We start from the raw sequence: 19,775 nt of genomic DNA, 5'->3' as shown, positions 1-19,775 counted from the left end.
GATGGAAAACCAGTACTTTTTAGGAAATCTGACTGGAAGCAGAACTGCAAGTTCTTTTCCTCTACATGGTAGTTTGTTCCCTCTTTTACAACATGGAAAGTCAATGTCACTGTGGGCTGAAGGCTTCAAACGGAAAAAAAAATGCAGTCGACATACATCCACAATAGTAATATGGAGGTGCGAGAGTAGAAAATTCCATCAAGAATGAGACAGATTAAGAGTTTAATTCAAAAAAGTGTCAAATTTAAAAAGAAAGGATGATGGCAGGTGGATTATATCGATTTTTGGCTTCAGCTCTTCTCTCTCCAGTGGGATTAGCATCTAGTTTTAACGTCTCTTGCTGACGGTGATCCAGGTCTCCTCCTTGGGAGTCGACACCAGCTCTGATCTGACCTCCAAGACCTGCTCTGTCAATGGGTGCAGCTTCAGCTGCCGCACCAGTGTGCTGAGCAGGACGGTGGCAACAGTGTAGGCAAATCTGTTAGAGAAATAATCCATCAAAAATAGCTAATGAGATCTGTCAAGGAGCAACACATTCTGTTTCCTGTGGTGCAAGTAAAAGTTTAATTTTCTCATCATCATGTCAGATTGACTTGTCTGCCAACTGAGGTGGAAAATATATCAATATTGCCATATAGTGTGATATTTTCTCTTGATTAATGGTTTTAAGACACTGGTAATCAGTAAATATTTTGGTTGAAAACATTTCTATAACAATACAAACACTTGCTTCTTCCCTTTTCGGGGGGTATTTTTCTTCAGTTAGAAGATATTGTGATGTATCATGGATGAATTAGCTTGTTGATTATTGATGTGTTGTGATATTACGGTGCTCAAAGTATTGAGAGCTGCTTCATGAATCCCACCCGACCATAGTTACCTCAGCTCTGTACACGTTTGATTCCCTGAGAAACCAAGAAGACAGAAACTCCTCCCGGACGAGTCGTCTTCAAATCGTTGCGGGTCAAACCTGGAGGACGTCATCGTAAACATGTCAGAAATGAGACATTTCTATACTCTCTTCATTATCAACATGCTCCAGGTGACAGTCCCTTCAGACAACCTGAGTGACACCACCACTGTTCATGAGTGAGTCAAAGCCTGAGTGGTGCATGTGAACTGAACCTGTTCGGGGTGCTCCAGGTGTCCGAGTCTTGCAGCATCACTCCCAGAGCGTAGATCACTAACGTCTGAAATAAAACAACACGCTCTGAAAAACTGCTTGATTGTCCGATTTGTCCTTGAGATGGAGAGATAGACTTGAGCAAAGAGCCGCCGACAGGCAGGAAACCAGATACCTCTTTTGGGATGACGTGTTGATCGACTTTTCCCTCCACTTCCTGAAGACGAGCCGCCACGGGGGTCAGCTTGGCAGTCCTCACCGTCTCATTGAGGACCTGCTGGCAGTATCTTTTCAAGGGCAAAAATGTGACAAAAGCATGTCTGGATAACTTCCACACACCGATGCCTCATGCACTAAGGTTTGATCCAAAATCTGAATATTTGCATACCTGAGCTGAGGGATCTTGTCCAAGGTAACTGGATCAGAACCCAGGACATCCTTTAGCTCTCGGTACAACTTATCCTGGACTTCTTCTGAGGTGGACAGGAAGTGAATCGCCCAGATACACACTGCCAAAACACAACATGAGCTGAAAAATCATTATTTCAGGGTGTGATTTCATCTGTTTTCCTGACTTACAGTTGGCAGTGATGACAGACCCAGCCAGGGTGAAGACCATACAGTCCTCCATGATCTGAAACAAATCAAAGCCATTTCTTGGTGGGACCAGTGATTATCTCATGCGCTCTAAACCTGAGGCAAGGATCAGTATTCACCTGTCGGTCACTGAGACTTGACTGAAGCAGCGAGTCGATGAAGGCCATCCGCCTCCTCTCGGCCTTTCTCTCCTTTGCCACTGACAGCAGAACGGACTGCATCTCTGACAGAGCTGCGCCAAAGAAATGTTTGATTTCTTTCTCACTTCTTAAATGAACAAACCAACTTCCTGGAAAATACACTTATTGTTCATCCTCTCTGAGGCTCGCCAGTTAGCTTAGCACAATGAATCATAGCGGATGGGAAGTGTTAGCATAGCGCCGTCAAAAGTCATCACATAGAGTTCTCTATAGAATAGTTCAGATCAAAAATTATGTTCTATGAAGTGGCAGCTTTTTCTAACAGCATCCAAAACTAGCGCCAGCCAAGGGCCACTAACAATGAGCACTGTCAGATCAGTAACTGTGTTTGTCTTGTGAGCAGCAGCCTGACAGACACAACAATCATGGCTGAGCTTCTGCAAACAGAGGAAGCTGATGGTGTTCTGATGTGTCAACACGCAGCACCTGTGAGACCAAGGCACCAGCCTGAAATAGAACGAGAGTTCACTGTGCTGAGAAAACCTCGCTCACCCCTCTCATAATGCCCACGTCTGCTGGAGCTCTTCTCCAGGGAGCCGTCCAAGTAGCCTTTCCCGATCTCTGACCAGATCTGGAGAGATGCAGACGAAGATACATTTCAGATATCACAACAAAGTCATTTCTGCACCCTCGGGAGCAATGACATAAAACTTTCTCAGATAAACAGTTGACCTCAAGCCCAGGTTGAGATCATTTTTCTCACCGCGTCATGGTTCTTCCGGAAGGAAACGACATTAGCGTCATGTGAGAAGCGCTCGCCCAGGGCCAGCTGGGTGACCGTCTTCATGGAGAGACCCAGCATATGGGCGCACAGGGGTGTGTGCTGAGCCTCTGGGAATGACTTCCATTTTGCAACAAGCTCATCCACCAGCTGGCAAACAGGAGAAATGTTATTTATGAAACACAGATGAATGTTATATCACTTTTCACTCGCGATACGAACCTTTTGCACCAGCGGGAAGTTGTCCTTCAGGGTGTTGTTGATAGTGCTGTCATACAACTTCTTCCTCCTAACAGCCTCTCCAGCACCTCCTCCCAAACCTGACTGGTAGCCTAGCAACGACTTCAGCATCGTCTCAAAGGAGTCAGCTAAGAGGAGAGAAAACCTTTTTCATTCTAATTAGCCCAAGCAACAACGGTAATTTGACTTCCTTCACTTACTCGTGTGGTTTGGGTTGATGTGCTGCTGCAGCTGGCTCAAAGAACCCAGGCTGACCACGGGCCGACTGCCGAACCAGAACGATGCTACTGATCCAAACTCCTGATGTAAACTGACCAGGAACTCATGCAGACTGCCTCGGTTCACAATGTCCTGCAGGTTCCCGTCCCTGCAAGAGCACAAGCCAAACACATCAGATTTCTCTAGATGCAAAAGAGCCATTTTTCAATACAACACCACTTTACATGAGTGGTTACATTCTTCCCACCCCATTAAATGAATGAAAATCAACACCAGTTGGGAAAGTCCTGATAACTTACTTCTCATCTGTAGGGTTGAGACCTGGGATGCCAGAAGCCCTTCTGGATGACTGAAAACATCATATATTGAATTTAAAGGCTGCCAAATAAGTGGTTCAATCATTTCTAGAAACTTTATGTGTACAACCATTGTTTTCTTTTAATTGCAAGTCAACAGGTTGGCTATAATTGCCCTTTTTTTTACCGTTTTTAAATAAGAGTTCCGTTCAGTGGTACAGAATTCCGTTAAAAACAGGCATTTTACAGCTTTTCTCATGAATGGCAATCACACACATATTTTAAGACATTGTTTGAGGAAATCGGCATACAAAATGTGGACAAAGCAGCATCTGATTTCAGAATTTTAGCTTTAATGTTCAGTGTGGACGACGGTGGTGCCTGCTGCAAAGCATTAAAGTCGTAATTCAGTGCAACACATTCTTGATTTGTGTGTTAACTGGAAAATAGCAGCAGATTATATTGACCCTTATTCGTTGGTGGATGTGCATGGGTACATCTGACTTCAAAACACACCCTCAAAGTAGCTGAGTAGCTAATTTACCGCTAACTTGTCTTAACTTACCGGGTACAAATATAAAACTGCGCCAATTAAAATGATGACCAACGTAACAGCAAAGATGGCAAAGTCCAGCATGGCTGAAAAAGACTTTCTGTAAACTTTTGTTCATGAATAGCTTAAGATTACCACCCTAAAAACCATAACAGCCACCACGTCTACACAGTGAATGATTGTTTCTGTGTTCGATTGGAAATTCTGGGTGAGTCAGAACTAACTAGTTGAGCTCAGAAAATTCGATGCGCGAACTCGCAAAACTCTCCTAATTTGAAATTGAAACCGGGTTAAATCTTGAAATTAAAACTTGAAAACTAATCTACACTGAAATTGATTGACTGTGATTTTAATTGTTTCATCCAACAGAATATAATGAAGCAGCATTTATGGTTTTGATGGATAAAACCCTTTTATTTAAAAAGACAGACACATTAACATTTTGAAAATACAAAAAAAAATCTATAACATGTTCAGATTTTGCAAAATACAGTGCAAAAATATGTACAAGATGAAACTAAAGCTGTACAGTGTGCCCCGGAGCATGCAAATGTCTCTCAGACGGTCATTTCTGATTTGTCCTCTGGTTTTGGAGGCTCAATTTCCATCGCCATCAGATAACCTGAGAAAAAGACAACAAGACACAAGCCTGTCAATCATTTCTCTTTGAACCAAAGACACATGACACCTGGCGCATCAAGATCTCTCACCCTCAGTGTAGTCTGTCTTAGGGTGGGTGGCGAGGAAGATCCAGGCCAAGCCCACTAACAATGCCACCACCAGGTTCACTGTCACCCACGGGTGCAAAAACTGGTGCTCTGACCCTGGAGGCCTTGAGGAGAAGAAGAAAAATCGTAGTTATTGTTTAGTCACAATGATACAGAAAATACAGTAAAACACATCTCCAACAAGCTCACCATAAGGTGGCGTTGAAGTGCGGGTAGAGGTTGATGCGATCACTGGTCATCTGTTGGCTGAGCGAGAGGACCAACGCCGCGAAATAAACTGCAGTCGTCAGGAAGAGAAATGGCATGAGACCAAAGAGGCAGCCGTGATCGGGGGCTGGTTTGGTGAATGACGATAGAGAGTGAACTCACAGAAAGAAGCCAGAGCCACGGGGTCCAGCGTGATGAACTCCCGTAGAGCCATGGAGCCTTTGGCCAGGTTCATTCTACCAAAGCAAGAGTGACACGGTAAACACTAAACAGTGATGCTGACAGCTGGTTATCTGCTTGGGAGGATCATGTTCTTCTCGCCCAAATATGACCCAGATCACCCCTGGATTCTAAAAACAAAGATGACGACTCAAAGCTCTGTCCACTCCCTCTACACAGTCCACAGCTGCTCTTGATGATGTCAAACAGGAGTGAGAACGAGCCATTTCATCACATCCTCACCTGTCAAACGCCGCCACGGTGCTGATGGCGAGCAGCATGTAAAGCAGAGACTGGGACGGGTATGCCAGGTTGTGGTACTGCTCCAGCAGATTGGACAGAGCGGTGAGGTGCTGCCCTGCTAACATGTAGACCACCACGATGTTCCACACGGCATAGCCTGCCAGGAAGCCATGACAGTACAGACCGAACACCCTGAAACCAAACAGGACAAAAGATTTCCACACACGCCTCTTAAACTGCGAGCAGGATTTAAGCACGCACACGCACGCACACACACGGTTCCTTCACCTGAAACCTTCATGCACCCTGACAGAAACATCTCTGGTGGTCCACTGTGGCTGCGTGTGCTGAAAGTCACTCAGGTTTTCCATCTGGTCACTGGTCTTCCTCCAGTCTGAGCGCTCTGCTGCCTGGAAACGCTCTGTATGACACACACACACACACACACACACACACACACACACACACACACACACACACACACACACACACTTAGGCTTGAAGTACTAGGTCAAGGCTGTGATTGACAGCTGCTTGGAGATGTTGTGACTCACTGCTCCTCTCAACAAAGACCTTCCCCACTGGCTGGCTCTGGCTTTGGGGGGCTGAGAACAGGGAATGCTGGGGGATAGGAGTGGGCGTGTCAGTGATGATGTCATCTTCTTCCACATCCAGCTCATTGGGAATCTGTGACGACACAACTTTAGACTTCCTAAAAAGATGGAAAACACAGACATTTAGCATAAACAAGACCTTTTGTTCTAATTTATGGTAAATGATAAACCAGTGGTAAATGGGTGTATAACATTTATTTTTTTAATTCATTCGTTTCAATGGTTTATTTTCTATTGACTTCTGTAAATGTTGAATGTAAATATGATTTTTAAAACTAATATTAGTAATGATATGATCTATCTGGTGACATTCACTTTCTTTGTTTCTTACTTCTTCTTTTTAGGTTTTTTGACGACCTCCTCACCATCGGTGGTCTGATCCACTGCGTCTTCGTTCACCAGATCGGCCTGGTCATCCTCGAGATCTGAAACCCCCCCCAACAAAAACCAGCATGGAATGCCAAAGCCTTCAAACTCCCAGACAAAATTCCCAGGAAAAGTCAGACTGTACCTATGGTGGCGGTTTTCTTCTTCTTCTTCTTCCTCTGCAGAGGTGGGTCCGTTGGCGTTTCGAGGGAGAGTTGCTCCCCGATCTCTGAGGCCCTCCTGCTGCCCGGACCTCCCATCTCCAGACCCGGATCTGGACAGCACAGAGCAGTCAGGATCAGTGCTGCTGAATCCCCAGAGGTGGTCTTTAACACACCGCATCTGTGAGAAGCTCTTGTTTTTAAGGCAGACTCCAACTAATTCATCACACCGATATTTGGCGGGTTTTGATGGTCGTCGTGCCTGAGCTCACGACGCTGGTTAACAAATCAAATGAAGCCAAGTTTCTCACCATTCTTCATGAAAACCTTCCAAAAAACCTCACAAGAATAATCAAGATCAACTGTTAAAAACATAGATGCCAAAACAGAGAGATGCTGCCTCATTCATAACATATTCATCCACACTGAAGGATATATTTAGCCCTCAGTTTAGTCTTATGGACAGGAAGTCAAGCCTGATGGCTGCTGACATCTACTGTCTACCTCTTGAAACTGTTTATCACTCAAGTTTGCGAAGACTTTATTGTTACAAGAGGAGCACAACAGATGTCATAAACAGCCATCAAGCTTTCCTCCCTGTCTGTAAGACTAAACTGAGGGCTAAAAAGTCCCTGAGCATACATGAACATTTCATGAATGAGGCCAATTGTTTATTAATGTATGTGTTTGCACATTTGTTCCCTCCCAGTAACAAGATTCTCTGACAGGCACTAAAACTTTATACTTTGTCTTTTTCTTAAAGACATTCCCAACTCGTCTGGCATTTATGTTCTGAAGTTTCATGACAAGAGCCAGAGGAAGAGATTTGTTTTGTGGTGTGCGAGTCCTTTAAGTATTCAAAGTCTCATCTGTTAACTGGAGGAGACGTGTGTGTGAGCCACCTTCCATGTTGTTGAGTCCATTTGCCTCCTTTTTCACCTTCTTCTTCCTCAGCTTCGGTGCTTCTCCTTCACAAAATACGTGGATACAAAGTTAAACTTGAATCAACGCCTTAAAAATCACGATTTAGCAGGTCCATCTCAACTCACCAGCTGTGTCTTGACTTCATGTGTCCACATACAAGACAAAAGAGAAGTCGCTCAGCGTCAAATTAACACTGGACAAGGTTTGGTCTTGTTCTAAAGGGATGTCAGCCTACCTTGGCATTGTGGGGAGTGGTCTTTGCCCTCGCTTGAGAAACACAAAGAGACAAATCAGTTTTCTTCAAATAACTTCAACATCCCGGCGTTCATCAAATATTTCCTCTTGGTGAACGTGAGCGTCTTCCACAAGATGGCTGCTGGGAATCAGGCGAAGCATTCCTGGCTCGCGTCATTTCAGAAAATAACCTCACAGCAGATAAGAAACTGTCTTTCTGGCCACTCCAAGAATCCAGGAAGAGTGAAGCAACATGTAACATCCCGCAGGGTAAATCCGCCACTAAATCTGTGGCCGAGCATCTGCCAGGACGGAGGATTACTCAGGGCAGAGGTCAAACGTTTTCAAACACTTGGAGCAGCAGCGACGGTGAGTGTGTGCGTGGAATCTAGTATGACAGGAGCTCGCTGGTCTAATCTGACGGCTCTGGAGCTGTCCGTCACTTTTCAGGTTTTGTTGGGTGACTGTGAGGGAGTGAGAAGTAATTTCCTTATTTACCTTCAACAGACAAATAGTGTGTCCGACCTTTACTTATTATCAAAAATTAACGTACAAATTAAATAAAACGAGCTTTGCCACTTTAAATACTCTTTAAAGAGAAATCTGAAGACTTTGTATGTGTGTATGTAAAAAAACAAAAAAAACAAAGAGTAGTTCCTCGAGATAATTAAGTCATTGTTTAATTGATTTAAGATCTGGTCAGTAATTAAGCTGCACCATGCAAGCTTTTCAATTAATTAATCAATTATCTGTACTGTCAACAATGGATAAATCAATAAACACAATTAATAAGTCATTAAAAGTTGAGTTCTTTTTCTCATGCGGTTAACAAGATGTGAAAACAAAAATATTACAATTAGAAAATGATTAAAACACACATGACCTTCTTCACCACATTCACTCACTTATGACTGATGAAAAGTACAGTTGAGCTGGAAATGATTTTAACAGAGAAAATGGGATTCTCTGGCTACCCAAAAGGGAAAATACCCCTGAGTACTTTTATTCCCTTCTTTTTAATACGTCAAGTAGTTTTGGAGCTTGGTGGACGGACGAAATATAAACAATGATACCAGAAATGCACGATGACGTCAGCACACCCACAGATTTCAGTGAATTTGAACTATAAATAGGTGAAAAAACAAAATGAAATTCTCATATAAACTTGCATTATATAGATCATATCGGTCAAATCAGTGGCAAAAACTCCATATCACTTAAAGCCAATAAATTAAGCAATACATTAATAGTTGTTGGGAATAATTTCCTCTATGCAAATGATTCTGTATTTTATAAATGTGCTGGACAGCAGCAGCGACAACCGAGACATGAATCATTAACATCAGCATCGGCAGGTAACAGATGGACTAACCTGCGGGAGAGGCGGCAGAGCTCTGGGTCGCATCTCCTGCAATGATGAGATTATAATCTGAGATTGCGAGGGACGCACACATCAACATTCGCCCCCAAAATACACACGGAGGTTCAACCTTATTAGCGACCCGTTAGTTTACATACCCAATGAGAGATTACGTCTTGACTAGAATGACATTTTTGGCACTCGTGTGTATAAAAAAAATGCACGTAGTGAACTAACATTTACGAGATATTAGCGATGAAAAACCGTTACTTCTGAGAGGAAATGTTACCTTTGCGCTTTGTCCGTCCATATTCCACAGCTCTCTCCTCTTTTAATGTTGAACTGCTAAAATCATCTTTGGACAATGGTTACATTTTCATGGCATCACACACAAAAAGCAGCGATTTGTTTTATTTACGCCATGCAAGCGGCGGAGACGTTACCCGGATGTATTTCCTGGTTGTACAATGATTTCCGGTGTCTTCAAAATAAAGGCTCCTAAACGCAATATCACAAAACAAACTGATTCGATAAAATACGCATTTCTAAATGTTTATTTTATTATTACTATTATAAACAGGTACAAATATGAATGTGTTATTGCTTTGTGTGTGTGTGTGAGTGTGTGTTTGTTACAGTTACAAATGTTTATTTTTAACCCAAGGACACAAACTGAATTTTTCCTGAGAACTTGCCAAATTGCTCTCTGAATTTTTTTTGGGCATGCAGTGACACACTTTAGAGTACAGCAAAGTACAAATAAATAACAAAAACCCAGAAATTACAAATCAGATGACAGTAGTCAATACATAAAGGCCATGGTGCCCCAACTGATGCATGTACAAACCCTGTTCCATCTGAGGGGAGAACTCCATGTGCTAGGACAAGAATCATCAAATCTGAGCCCCCTGGTGACATCATAGGGTCCTGCACATGGCGTTCACTGCTGGGAGAAGACAGAGCGACTGGCTGATGGCAGATTATTCCAAATTTATCAAAAATATGAGGGGTCATGATTGTTGTATGATGTCGCAAAATCCTTCAGATGTTACTTTAATCTCTGTCACCCAAATGATGTCACAGCATCAAAGGTAACTAGGCAGAATCCAGACGGTCATCATCTGCAACCTCAGGCGCCATGGTAACAATATTCTACTCTCTAGACTGTAAACATCAACCAGAGAAGGTCATATTCTTTATTGCAGGTATGTGCAGAAAAATGGGGAGCAGGGCAGGAAATATAAGCTACATGCAGCGCAGCAAACAACCTTTCCTCCCTAGAATCATTTAAACATAAAGAGATGTGGCTTCAAAGCTGAAATCTTGTGATTACAAAAGCAGAAGAAGGTGGCCCCCTGTTTCGCACTGTTGTTCTGGACAGGCTGGTCTTCGCGCTAGTTTACAGAATAAAAATAAATGTCTCATTTTTTAAGAAGACCTGTACATTCTGACATGGAACTCTGACATGGTTTTAGGGATTTATCTGGGCTTGATCCAGCTCCATCTCATCTCTGAAGGGGATTTGAAGCGACTTAAGAAGCAGATCAAGCACGTCAGAAACATCAAGATGAAAATATTTAGTCTTTCATGCCCTACTCCCCTCAGACATGTTGATTTAAAGCGTTTGGTGTTTCACAGTGTGGATGCCTCAAATTGCTGCCGTCAGAACAGAAGTTTTGTGCGTGTTCTCCTACGAGTCGACGGGAGGTCGTATCCAGCTGGCGGGGACCCACTGTGGCTCGTCCTGCGCCTTTCTCACCGCTGTCAGCAGCTGGACACAGGAGTCCTGCAGCTCATCGTTGACGATCACATGATCGAAGAACTGCCAGTAGTGGGACTCCATCTTCCGGGCTACGTCCTCCATCTCCTGGAAGTCCTCGTCCTGTCATTGGAAATTCCAGCTTTTATGAGAACTGAAATGCAAAGTAAAAGGTGTAAAAATTCAGTGATGGTTCTCACTTTGAACGGTCGGTTGACGTAGTAGTTGGTGATGACGTGGGAGTCCTGTCTCGTCTCCCTGAGGCGCTCCAGCGGCGGCGGCTTCACGTAGATGATGTAGGCCCTCAGGTCGTGGGTCCTCACAGCATGAATCGCCTGAACAGGACGTAAACACGATTTAAGCTACGTTCTTTTGGAAAATGTACAAAAGGTCATCATATGTTGGAATGTTTAGTTATCTTGAGGCCATGTGTGGCTGTAAAAATTTTAAAATGATGAAAAGTATAGTTTTTTAACATGAAGCCTGCTATTGATATCATTATAATTTTTTTGCCTCTGGTGTACCTAAAGTTGGCCCAAGTGCCCAACTTTGGGCAGCACTGGAGTAAACAGTCTTTGTCTCCACTTACATTTGGCTCAATGTCGATAACGCAGATCTTCCCGTTGGATAAAACTTCCCTCACAGACTCCACGCTGGTGCCGTAATGATTCCCTTTGTGCTCACCGTACTCCAGAAACCTGGGTTCATAATAGGTTCCAATCAGAAACAACAATGAGTATTCTTGACTGGCAGTCATGAAATCACAGCTTTTTAATCACACAAAACCCTCACAGATCAGGACCAACATGAACCAGTGCTAACAGTTTAGCTTTCAATCACACGCAAAGACAGACCATAACAGTCGTGCCCTCAAAACAGAAATGAAGCATTCATCTGGAAGGAAAACCAGTTGCTGCATCTTTCACTTCCTGTCACTAAGAAAAGTTAACAAGGAAACAACAGTGATGCATTCGTTGGGTCTTTCATTCATTCCTTCATTATTCACGGCGTCACGTCAGAGACTCTCCTACCTGTTGTTGTACACCATGTTGTCAAAGACTTCCCGGCTGGTGAAGTGATATTCTCTGCCGGACTCCTCGTATCCCCGAGGAGCTCTGGTGGTATCTGACAGAGGACGAGAGGAACGTGACAACTCACCGAAACACGGACAGAAGAGAGGTCGTTTATGACCAACTTTAACTGGTACATACGGGGTACTGCTCCCTGGAATGACTTGGGATTCATTTCAATCAAGCGCCTCCGGAGTTCATTCACACCCACACCAGACGCACCTGCAGCAGGAAGAAATCGGCCATGATCTTTTCTAAGAATTTACCAGCACTGAAGAGAAGGTTTCATTTGACAAAATCCACAAACAAATACGATGTTGTTGACTTAATCTACCTAAGAGGGCGATGAGGCGGTGTGTGTCGCTGGGGTGGCGCTGGTAGCGCACCACCTCCTCGTAGGGGTTGTTGAGGGCGCTGTAGCAACTGCTGGGACAGCGGGTGTGGCAGGACGGCTGGGCGGTGCTGTGGAAACGCCGCCGGCACAGACGCAAGCTGCGCCGGAAGCCAGCTAAGGAAGCCAAACAAGGTTTTATCAGTTCAAAACCCAGAAAATGTCACATGTAAAGAGATACAAGCTCATTTAGGAAACACTAACATTCAATCATCATGGTTATTGACTTTCTAATATCTGAATGCAGACGTACCCAAGTAGATTCCTTCAATGTTGCTGCTGAAGTCATCCTCCTCTGGTTGAAGAGCAACACAAAGACTTGAGAGACAGTTTACTGAACAACACTCAAAATTAATTTGGAATGATTGTGTACAGAAGCTCTGAAAGGGAAATCTTGTGATTTGCGTCGATCCATGTTGCTTTTGTGGTGAGTGCAGGTGAAAACGAAGGTTCTGCTCAAAGTTTTTTTCACTTCAGTTTCAATAAAAGTAACTGAGCAACCACCTGTACAAGGTACTAAAGCAGATTATCCTCCAAAAAGATTCCACCTGCTCGAAAAGTCACAAACACAGTGGGGAAAACTATCTCGAACATTTTTTACCTCTCTGGGCTTCTGTGCATTCTAAATCAAAACTTGTATTTGGTGTGTGAAGGGATTTCATTCTGCTGCTGGAAAAGTAAATCAAATATTCCTAATTTGACAGGAAAATTGTAAATAATAAAAGCTGTTCATCCTGACTTTAGATAGCCTTTTTAACACACTTCCTGTTGAAAAAAATCACATAACTAATCTGTCTTTACTTGGACATTTTCAACCAATGATGAGTCCCCTGATTTTATGGTTAGTGAATTTATTTGCGTCTTCATGAATTTGCTCATTTCTTGAGGGTCAGCTTTAGTCCTCCATACGTTTCTCACCTTCTCTGAGCTCGTCTGATATTTTTCCCATCAGAACGCAAGAATAAAAGCAAATAAATGTTGGTTATTGGTCACACAAAAACAGAGGCAGCTGCACAAACCAAAGCAGACAAACTTAACAAAGACTTACCTACCAGATTCAAACGCCTCCTCGTCTGATGGAAACAAAAACACACACACATCGTTAAACAGAGGACACATTTACAGAGCAGAAAAGATATAAAATGGTGAAAATGTACCTGCTTCAACACATTTCTCATCGATGGCCATCATGTCATCCTCTGTAGGTACAAAATATGAACAAAATGATTTAGTGAAACTAAGGCTGAGCTTCCAATTATCTGTGGAGCTCTCCTTACCTTCCTCTACAGTGCTCACTAGAGTAAGCATGCAGTCAAAGACAAGCACAGGTGTTTATGAAGCAGATGAAGAGGGAATTCCAAAATAAAAGCATCTGAGTGAACTCACGAGTCTGTATGCAGGCATGCGGCAGATAAGGCTGTGACCACCAGAACTCCCTCTGCTTCCTGTTACAACAGGCATGAGAACAAGGTAAAGAAGGGAAAATTAAAAATAAAAAAAAATGAAGTACAAAATCTTAAGCAAAAAAGCCTGAACATCTGTTTTAAGCTCAGAAAGCAGCAACATCTGCTCTGCACCGTTTGAGCAGGTTGGTGGAGGGGATAAGGCCAGCGCAGGCTGTGTTGCTGGGCAGTTTCTTGGCCTGCCACCAGAGGGCGTCAGTCTGGTCTACAATTTCCAGGACGTCCCCCTTTCTGAAGCTCATACCAGCATCCGCACAGGGGATGGTGGGATCCTGCAGGGGGCTGTAGTCCACCATGGCCCGGGCGTAGATCTACACACCAACAAGAGGGTTTGAGATAACAGCGGCTTGATGTGTCAAGACACAAAAAGAGGCAGGAAGAGAGGACGACTCACCATGGTTTGGTGATGGACAGGTCTCTCTGTGATGGGGACAACCTTGAACATGATGGTGCCGTGTGCCTTGGCTTGCTAATGGGACAGAAACAGACACCAGAGGTGAAGTTACCTTTGATGGAAGAGGATATGAGGCCAGCCGAGACTGCAAAAAATGCCACAGATAATAAACATGAACATAATAACCACAACGGAACAAACAATTCACTATCGCTTCTAAGGAACAGGCTGGATGGATCTGTGTGACGTACCACCACTTGTATAACCTGCTCTGGTTCCATCCCGTCCACCGGAAAACCATTGACCTCGATGATCCTGTCCCCTGCATGCAGCAGTCCTACACACATGAGTACAATTGATCAAAAGGCACATTTTAAATATGGAAATTCCACAGAAGAGAAAAAGGGTCACTTACATGAAATCACTATGAGGGCTTTTTCATTGATTATGAAGCCATGTCACTTTAATTTCAATGCATCTATATGGCCTACATAAACACATAAGGCTTCTAAATGGCCTGCGTTCAGGTCCACTTCCCAATCAAATTAGACCAAACCAAAACTACAAGAAGTTAACTGGAGCCAAAAGCATTCAGTAGCTGCAAAGTTTGGTATTAGTTACAACAGCTCACCGCTTCGGTCAGCCAGGCCTCCATGGATCACCCGAGCCACCAGGATCTCCCCTGTGATTTCATTTCTTTTTATAGTCGCTCCCTGGGACAGAAAATGAAAAAGTGGAATGAATAAAGGTGCTGCCATGAAGCGTTTTCTTTGATGAAGAGGAATCATACTGATGTGGGACGCCATGATAGATGGAACATTTGAGATGAAATGGAGGAAAAGCTTGAGAGAACAATGATGAGCTGAAATGGATGTGAAGAAAGGAGATGGTCGTTATGCCTGAGGATGGAGGAAAATGAAACACAATTACAGTAACATCAAACTAACAGTGTTTGCAGGTCAGCCACTCTGCGGCGACGGCTTCAAAAGACCTAAGACGTCCACTTTTTAGACACTCGTCAGCTTCCTTCATGTGGCCTTCTTCCTTCTTTTCTTACGTTGGTTCGAGCGACCTCCTTTCACGGCTTGGGACGCACCGTCTAACAGGCCGTTGGTCAGTGGGTGTTTAAATGCTTTGAGCTCCAAGTGTTTCTTCTGCGGCGAAGAGACATGCTTGGTTTTCACCTGAGGCGAGCCACGGCAAGATCCAGACAGACAGCTGGTGCCATGGGAGGTGGAGGGAGCATCCAGGCAGCTGCTGAGCGAGCTGGAGGATGAAGATGAGGGAGGGAGAGAGGGAGCGGAACATCTGGATGAGTGGGCCAGGGATGGATGATGCCCCAGACTCTTTGGATTTTGGCTTTTCTTGGGTGTGCCGTCCTGTTCAGCAACTGCAAATTTTGCTGCAGTGGTTGGGGAATTGTTCTCAGTTCTGGAGGTGGCGAGGACGGTCTGTAGACGTTCTACCACCTGGCTGAGCAGGACTAATGCCTGTGAGTTTCCCTGGACAGTTTCAGACATGCGCTCTGTAGCGGCCGCCATCTTCTCCCCGAGGAGTTTGATGTCCTTGGTGCTGTTCTCCATGGAGCTGGCGGCTAGCTGCACCGTGCTCCTCAGCTCGTCCAGACTCTCCTGCTTGGCGAGCTCCACAGGGGGGACCTGAGGGATCTGGACCACGCGGTGAGGGCGCATGGGGCTGGGGGGAGCAGTGCGGATGCGAGGACCTTGGCCTCTCAGCCTTGGAGGCAGGCCTGGCTGGAGGTAGTCATCCACGTTGGAGTAGTAGGGTACAGTGAGGCAGGGGGGCGACATTGTCCACTGCCGGGCTGTGTTTGGGGTATGAACAGGAAGTGGAGAGGGGGCGCTAGAGGACTCCCCCGCTTCCTCCTCATCTCTGGTGTCTAACTCTTCAATGATGTTGTCTCCAAGAAGCAAACACAAATTAATCCATCAATTCTTAATCACTGATTGTACAATGATGGATGATGGAGGAAGGTGGTCGGTGGTGATGATGATGGCGAGCAGATCTTTTCTTACCGATACGAACGGAGCTGTAGACGGACGGAGCAGAGCGGTTCAGATTCTGCTCCCAGAGCAGGTTTGTGTAGCAAAGTCTACACTGGCTCATCTGACAGTTACGCTTATAGCGAGGAGGCGGGTACGGCCGGGCTGCTGGGCGACACAGTGGCTCAGTTGGTGGGTAGCTGCCTCGGCGTACGTTACACCACAGAGAACCCTTGATGTCCACATTCTGGTACCCAGCAGCAGGGGCCTGGACCCCAAACCCACCCCGTAGGTGAAGTCTCTGCTGGGTCAAACGCCTCAGGGTGTCCCAGTGACTACGGAGCCCCCCTCTGGGGCTCCTCACACAGGGAGGAGACGCCCTGGACAGCTGTAGCCTGTCTCTCTGGTGGTTGGGGGCGAGACAAGAGAGTCAGTCTGGTGCGTCACAGGTACTACCTGTCTGAACACACGTCATTTTCAAAATCCAATCAGAGAAATCCCAAGAAATAGAAAGCTTACTCCTCAGCATCATCTGGAGGGAATACTCTCAATTTACAAACACTTGTTACTGAAGAGATCATAAATTAAATCCAAGAATTCCAGGTTTCTCAGAATATTTGCTGCCCTCTGGCCCCGTCATGCTACAGTGCCTCACTACTGCCGATTGAGGAACAAAGCGGTACTTCGACCAAACAGACTGGTGCTAGCTTTCCAAAATGCCACTTCAAAATATGAATACATGTAAACTGGAACTGCATTTTATGTTCTTTCCCAGCTCATTAAGTGCTCTTAAAATTGCTGAAAATTTGGAAAATTCTTCCTCTTCTGATGGTTTCTGCTGTTTGAAAATCAGCTGTAGAATCAATTACACAAATGAGAGATTAACAACTTCAAACATCTGGTCTCCGTTGGATGCAGTCAGCTGTTTGATTTATATTCAACACACAAAACAACAACCCCAAAACTCACCTACATATTAACACATTCACAAGCATCTGGTTCAACAGTTTGCTTCCATCAGGGTGCAGGTTACACGCTGAAATGTAAAAATCTGCTCCAAAATGGTTGATAAAACATCATTGGAACTAAAGTCATATTACTCGAGAGCATGAGCAGCTTCCAGGCCCAGATCACCCAAATCAGAGAGTTTCTGAAACTTAAGTTTAAAACACAAGGAAATCATCTTTTTTTCACTTAAACTACTCATAGCAACAAACCCGAACTTTCCTCCATCCCAGAAGCTGGGGTTAAAAAAAGTTTAGGAAAATAAAATTCATATGTAAGAGGGATGTGATCCCATCAAAATGTGACCTAATTTTCAGGTCAGGTAGCATCTAAGTACTGAGTCTGAGTGCACATGTGACTCAGCCTCAGGGAGACTGAGATGTGATCATTCGGAAATGCAGCAGTTAGCAGTGGGGCCTCAGCAGCACAGCTCACCAGAGGCTGTTTGTTCTTGACCAAGCAGACGATCCTGGTGGCCTCCTCATCGTCAGGCACATCATCCGGCATCGGCGGCAACACCGGCTCGTAGTCCTTCTGGGCCACTGTGTCATGAGCTGAGAGAAGCGCCTGAGTGACGTGAAATCAGACGGAGCTGTAATTGCTGGAAACATTCTGTATCCTGACAAAACCATCCTCATCATTTATATCTATTTCCTCAGTGGTTGCTGACCTGTAGGTGCGGCTGTCGCAGCAGGCGGTACAGCTCCTTGGCGTCTTCAGAGCACCCCGGCAACGATTTGATGTCTATGAGCAACTGCACAGAAACAACCTATTCAGTTACAAGAAAGACGTCAATGAACCAGTTTGAGCAGAGCATATTCACAAGACACTGTAAATGTCTGCTCGAGCTAAAAAAATACAAAAAAATCCCTGAAACATGATGAGTACTGTGTTTTTAAAACTCATGCACACCATGAGGCTGTCTTAGTGGAGAAGGGAAATGGAGACGTAAAAATAAATGCCCCATCTTGCCATCTGCAGAAATAAAAATCTGCAACTGAAACCATCACGTGTATTAGGAATAGGCCTGACTTTGTTCCAAAAGGTCAAAGGAATGTTTCCTGAGAAAATAAAGGCAAAAAAAAGAAGAAGTGATTTTCTGCCTTGCGATTTGGATCTCTTCCAAAATTTAATGTGTTTTTAATCTCTTTAATTGTTGCAAGAATACATCCATAACTTTAATCCTGCTAACGACCAGAGAGACAAACTAATCACATAACCTCCTAAAAACAATCTGAGTGCAACCTGAAAAGAGAGTCCTGAAGCGTAGTCCAGCGCTGGCGCCGGCGAGCCTCTCAGGTACCTCTGAAGACACTCGTATGCCTAAAAAGAACATTGCCAAATAGTTTGTTGCATTAACATCTATTTTAGTCCCTCAGTTGAACATGTTTTTTTTTTTTAATATCTTCATGTGACGCGTGAGTTTGTCATCATCAGACCTTCAGCAGCGACTGCAGCCAGGAGGCATTCAGCAGACGGTGGAGAAGCTCGGCTCCGTCAATGTCTGGATCCACCGATTGCCTCACCTCCTCGACCACATCTGTCAGGATCTGACGCAGGCCTGCACCACACACACACACACACACTATTAAGGCTAAAGCAGCGTGTTAATGTTATAAAATACAGTGACTCCATCCCCTCTACTGACCATGCTCTCCAAGTTCACAATGGGGGCTTAACACCTGAGCCTCCACCGCCTGCCTCATGGTCATTGGACCCCCAACTGTTGACCCTGACACCAACCGACAGCTCACTAGGACAGGTTATAACCTTGAAAAGGCACACAAGGGTTGGTAGTGGATTAGAAAACAAGCTCAGAAAGAGTTTTCCTGACAACATTTTGGAAATTACTTTGTGATATTTGGGTACGAAAAGGTTAAAAAGAAGGAATTCAAACTTCATTTAGTCCCGGCACATGAAAGATTAATTAAGCTACAAGATCAATTTGTTATAAATCAACCAAGGCCAAATGACATGTGGTGAAACTGAGACTTTTGGGGCCCTTGTGAAGCAGCTGCCTATTCTGCCTGATGGGTAATCCAGTCTTGAGCTAGTTGTTGGCGTGAACAGGTCAGGGGTTAATGGCGAGCTTCACGGCAGCCCACAAGAGCAACTGATGTAAATACAAAGATGTGCAGACCTTAATCTGCAGTTGATGAACCAGCAGAGCAACAACAGAATGAACAAACAGCTATTTTTAGGAAGTCTGGGATGCTGCTTCATCCTGCCTGAGGCCTTTTTTTTAGCACCTTAAGGACAAAAACTGTCCAGGATTTGCTCCCTCCCAGGCAAATACACAAATCTTCTGAAAACAAACATGTAATAAATACAGTTTCCAGCAGGTTTTATACCCCAGATCTCAATACCATGCTGGAGATGTATATTTGACCTGGTCAGGCTGCTTGATTGTTTTGAAATACTGCCTTCTTACCTCTATGTCCAGTCGGTTCCAAAGGGTCGCCTCTATCTTCCGCTACAGGTGCAGAAAAGTGTATGCTGTGGGAAAAAATCCCCTGGAGACTGGACGCAGTGCTGTACTTTCATCAAGCTACAGAGAGAGAGAGACAGAGAGAGAGAAAGAGAGGGGGGGGGGGGCCTGTAATCTCTCCAGATCCCACTTAATCCCGGGCAAGTGAGCCTCCTGCCTCTGGCCACCGGAAGCCAGTTCCTCCCTCACCGGCTGGC

At 44.6% G+C, this 19,775-nt stretch overlaps 3 protein-coding genes across 4 annotated transcripts; all 3 read right to left on the bottom strand.

Annotated features, from left to right (window-relative positions):
* Positions 1-197: 197 nt before the first annotated feature.
* cyp20a1 (cytochrome P450, family 20, subfamily A, polypeptide 1) lies at positions 198-4,133 on the bottom strand. Its single transcript, XM_086202101.1, has 13 exons — positions 3,962-4,133; positions 3,400-3,449; positions 3,082-3,248; positions 2,864-3,009; positions 2,624-2,791; positions 2,413-2,491; positions 1,840-1,952; positions 1,703-1,757; positions 1,512-1,632; positions 1,299-1,410; positions 1,126-1,190; positions 881-970; positions 198-478 (listed from the first exon to the last, which is right to left on the bottom strand). Exons 1-13 carry the CDS (start codon positions 4,031-4,033, stop codon positions 328-330), a joined length of 1,389 nt encoding a protein of 462 aa, XP_086058227.1. The 5' UTR covers positions 4,034-4,133; the 3' UTR covers positions 198-327.
* Positions 4,134-4,341: 208 nt separating this feature from the next.
* LOC147272816 (transmembrane protein 237A-like) lies at positions 4,342-9,465 on the bottom strand. The gene is made up of 14 exons (XM_086201953.1): positions 9,295-9,465; positions 9,018-9,053; positions 7,647-7,678; positions 7,537-7,550; positions 7,390-7,455; positions 6,472-6,600; positions 6,292-6,385; positions 5,901-6,058; positions 5,635-5,767; positions 5,347-5,538; positions 5,047-5,120; positions 4,867-4,954; positions 4,660-4,781; positions 4,342-4,571 (listed from the first exon to the last, which is right to left on the bottom strand). The coding sequence occupies exons 1-14, from the start codon at positions 9,313-9,315 to the stop codon at positions 4,507-4,509; spliced, it is 1,224 nt and encodes a 407-aa protein (XP_086058079.1). The 5' UTR covers positions 9,316-9,465; the 3' UTR covers positions 4,342-4,506.
* Positions 9,466-9,578: 113 nt separating this feature from the next.
* Positions 9,579-19,665, bottom strand: mpp4b (MAGUK p55 scaffold protein 4b). 2 transcript variants are annotated; one of them, XM_086201935.1, is made up of 22 exons: positions 19,522-19,658; positions 18,739-18,860; positions 18,530-18,651; positions 18,336-18,413; positions 17,761-17,844; positions 17,526-17,657; positions 14,714-14,795; positions 14,334-14,419; positions 14,083-14,157; positions 13,803-13,999; positions 13,612-13,670; positions 13,503-13,520; positions 13,383-13,424; positions 13,278-13,298; positions 13,144-13,158; positions 12,479-12,520; positions 12,169-12,342; positions 11,976-12,056; positions 11,796-11,889; positions 11,354-11,462; positions 10,965-11,099; positions 9,579-10,887 (listed from the first exon to the last, which is right to left on the bottom strand). In XM_086201935.1, exons 2-22 carry the CDS (start codon positions 18,800-18,802, stop codon positions 10,696-10,698), a joined length of 1,902 nt encoding a protein of 633 aa, XP_086058061.1. In that variant the 5' UTR covers positions 18,803-18,860; positions 19,522-19,658; the 3' UTR covers positions 9,579-10,695. The 2 variants fall into 2 exon arrangements, 1 of the variants encoding a protein (XP_086058061.1); XR_015112477.1 differs by lacking the exons at positions 9,579-10,887; positions 10,965-11,099; positions 11,354-11,462; ... (9 more) ...; positions 13,803-13,999; positions 14,083-14,157 and adding exons at positions 15,030-16,003; positions 16,119-16,488 and having other exon boundaries at positions 14,364-14,419; positions 19,522-19,665.
* Positions 19,666-19,775: the final 110 nt, after the last annotated feature.

This window comes from Aulostomus chinensis, chromosome 1 (assembly GCF_037954235.1).
Source record: "Aulostomus chinensis isolate RoL2024-O1b breed Wild chromosome 1, RoL_Achi_v1.0, whole genome shotgun sequence".
NCBI lineage: Eukaryota > Metazoa > Chordata > Actinopteri > Syngnathiformes > Aulostomidae > Aulostomus > Aulostomus chinensis.
The sequence above is the reverse complement of the archived record's forward strand: the minus strand, read 5'-3'. Positions and strand labels throughout refer to the sequence as shown.